At 40.6% G+C, this 2,881-nt stretch overlaps 1 protein-coding gene across 1 annotated transcript; it reads left to right on the top strand.

Moving 5' to 3' along the window:
- Window positions 1–1,579: 1,579 nt before the first annotated feature.
- LOC149160212 (uncharacterized) lies at window positions 1,580–1,927 on the top strand. The gene has a single exon (XM_089434540.1). The coding sequence runs from the start codon at window positions 1,580–1,582 to the stop codon at window positions 1,925–1,927; it is 348 nt and encodes a 115-aa protein (XP_089290666.1).
- The last annotated feature ends 954 nt before the right edge of the window (window positions 1,928–2,881 follow it).

Raw genomic sequence — 2,881 nt, 5'->3', positions numbered from 1 at the left:
GATTTTTATTCACCATTTAAGGATAGCAATTAATAAGGAGGGAAAAGAAAACTCCTAAAAAAAACCCACCAAGTTAATAAGTATGACCTTTAATACATTAATAAGCATGACCTTTAATATATATATATTTTTTTAAACAATACTAATAAATGGATTTTTATTCACCATTTAAGGATAGCAATTAATAGGGAGATGAAAGAAAACTCTTGCAAAAACCAACCCACTTTATTCTTCATTCAAATGTTATTTTAAGATTTATGTGAACAAACAATATAATAAAAATAAACCATATAAATGTTAAGTAAAATCTTGGATATAATCTAATTGATAACATAATTTATTAATTTTACAATTTTCATTCAAAATGTTATTTTATGATTTACATTAGGTGCAACTTAACTATTCAAAGTTATTATTTTTTGCTAGAATTTGATGATAGATTTATTATGATATTGTGAATTTTCCTTGCTTAAAATGCACTTTTTAAACCAAATGGATTCAAGGCCTTGAAAAAACCTAGGGCACTCACATTACATAGATTTCAAAATTTAAACTTACCATTCTCAAATTTTCCAATGGGATTTTCGATGAATAGACAAACTAAGCTTTTACATTATTAATATAATGTGAAAATGTTAAATGGATATAAATAATTTTTTGAAAAAAAATGCACAAATGAACTCCTATACCACTTGCAATAAAGCATATATCTTTCTTGAGTGTCAACATAAAAATGACTCTTAAAAGGTTATGAAATGTGTCATGGAAAAACAAACAACTTACCATATTATCATTTTATAATTAATAATTATAACCATTAAAAAATGTAATTATAAACAAATATTATTAGTCCCTCTTAGTTAGGGACTATAGTTTTTGGTACGAAGTGAATGCTTGTTTTTTTGTAAGTTCAACATTGGTGAGGGTACGGATGGGAATTGGCGACGTAACTGAGATGGCGATTTCAAACCGGAGCTCCCGCGTGACCGCCCCCTGGCTGGTTCCTCGCCTCCTCCAGGCCCCGCCTGGCAGCTCTACTGCTGGGTCTGTCTCTGCCCCTGCAGGCCCTCCTGGGCTCCTTTCCATTGCTCTGCGATTTCTCTTGGGCCTCCTGCCCGGCCCCAGCTTTGGGGCCCCCTACCTTCTTCGCCTCCGCTTTTTTCATCTGCCGGCATCGTGTTGGCCCTCCTCGGCCGCCATGACTGGGACTGACCCTTCCTCGTCCCCAGACTTTGAAGACAACGAAAAACTCTTTGCATCTCTCATCCCTGAGAACGCCTCCTCAAGAATCTGCCCATCTGCATCCAAGTTTGTTAAGAAACTAGATGAAATTCCTGAAGTATCTCTTCCTCCCAGTCTCCCGAGGAAGGCTGCGATCACTTTAGCTGAGAGGGGTCTCGTTGGCTAGTTTACTGGCCTCTGGCCTTCGCCCAGAGCAGTCCAAAAATGGGTGGAACGTAACTGGAATGCGATAATACAAGGGAAAATAGCTATCAGATTTTGTGGAAGGGGCTTCTATACTTTTCTTTTTGAATCAAAAGAGGACCGAAACCTCATTTCTAGAAATGGCCCCTACTTCATGGATTCAAGAGGTCTCTACCTGAACAGATGGTCTCCCGATTTTTATCTGGAAATGGACATCCCAAATGCAGTCCCGGTTTGGGTCTGTCTGCCTCACCTCCCTCTCCACTGCTGGGGAGACGAATCAATAAAGGTGATTGGGAACGCGGTTGGAAAATACATTGACAGATGTGAACCAAAGGAGAATATGCACGCCTGTGCGAGGATCTGCGTTGAAGTTGACCTAGGGAAAGGCCTGCCGGAAGCCATCAAGATAAAAGTAGATCAATGGACACATATCCAGCAGCTAGACTACAAGCAACTACCTTTCAAATACAAGGTATGTCACGAATATGGACATTTTTAAAATAGATGTAGTAAGTTAAAAAAAAATGAGTCTAATGAAAATGTTGAAACCTCTGAAGGCTCATGGGAGCAAGTAAAAAAGAAGAAATCAAACCCCGTTCAAGGCCCAAGTTCCAAGCCCCCTCCGGAACCCCAAGTTGCCCCTCCTCCTCCCCCTTCTATCTCAACCCAGCCCTTCCCCTCATCCTCCAACCCTTTTGAATCCCTGTCAGTCGAAGAACCCCTTTCACCCCCTCCCTCTCCCCGGGCCACTACCCTCGCAGTCATCCCCTCTCCCTCGCTGCCCCCGTCCTCTCCCCCTCCAACTATAGAACGCATCCTCACTAGAAACAAAATGAAAGAAGCAAGTCTCACCTTTGATCCTTCGAGAAAAGTAGGCAGGAAGTCAAACAAAGAAATTAGAGATGAAACAACAACAAAAGAAATGGCCATTGGAACTCAGCAGCCGATGGATTCATTCCTGGACAAACAAAAAGGAAGTGGGGAAAAGACAAAGGAGAGGACCGGGGCTCATCCAAAAATCAGTAAATAATGATATTGGTCTCTTGGAATTGCAGGGGGCTGGGCTCCTCCCTAAAATCAAATGCAGTCCAGGATTTAATCAATCAAGAGTAGCCAGATCTCTTCCTCATCCATGAGACCAAAATATCTGATCAAGACTTTCAGAACCTCACAAAAAGATACAAAAATTTCACAGGTACAACTATAGATGCAGTAGGTGCCTCAGGGGGAATAGGAACACTTTGGAACAAGAGCAAATGGGACCTCACCAACCAAAAATCTTGCAACTGGTGGGTAAGAACAGATCTTAAAAATAGAGCCTCAAAAGTAGAATACACCATCTATAACATCTACGCCTCGAATCACTACAGGGATAAAGCTCTTTGCTGGGAATCCATAAATTCAAAATTGCAGGCCTCTCAAGACAGGAACATATTTATGGGTGGAGATCTGA

This window comes from Pinus tabuliformis, chromosome 5_2 (assembly GCF_031772625.1).
Source record: "Pinus tabuliformis cultivar Carrire ecotype Pingquan chromosome 5_2, CPIR1, whole genome shotgun sequence".
Taxonomy (NCBI): Eukaryota; Viridiplantae; Streptophyta; class Pinopsida; order Pinales; family Pinaceae; genus Pinus; species Pinus tabuliformis.
This window is presented reverse-complemented; position numbering and strand designations above follow the sequence as displayed.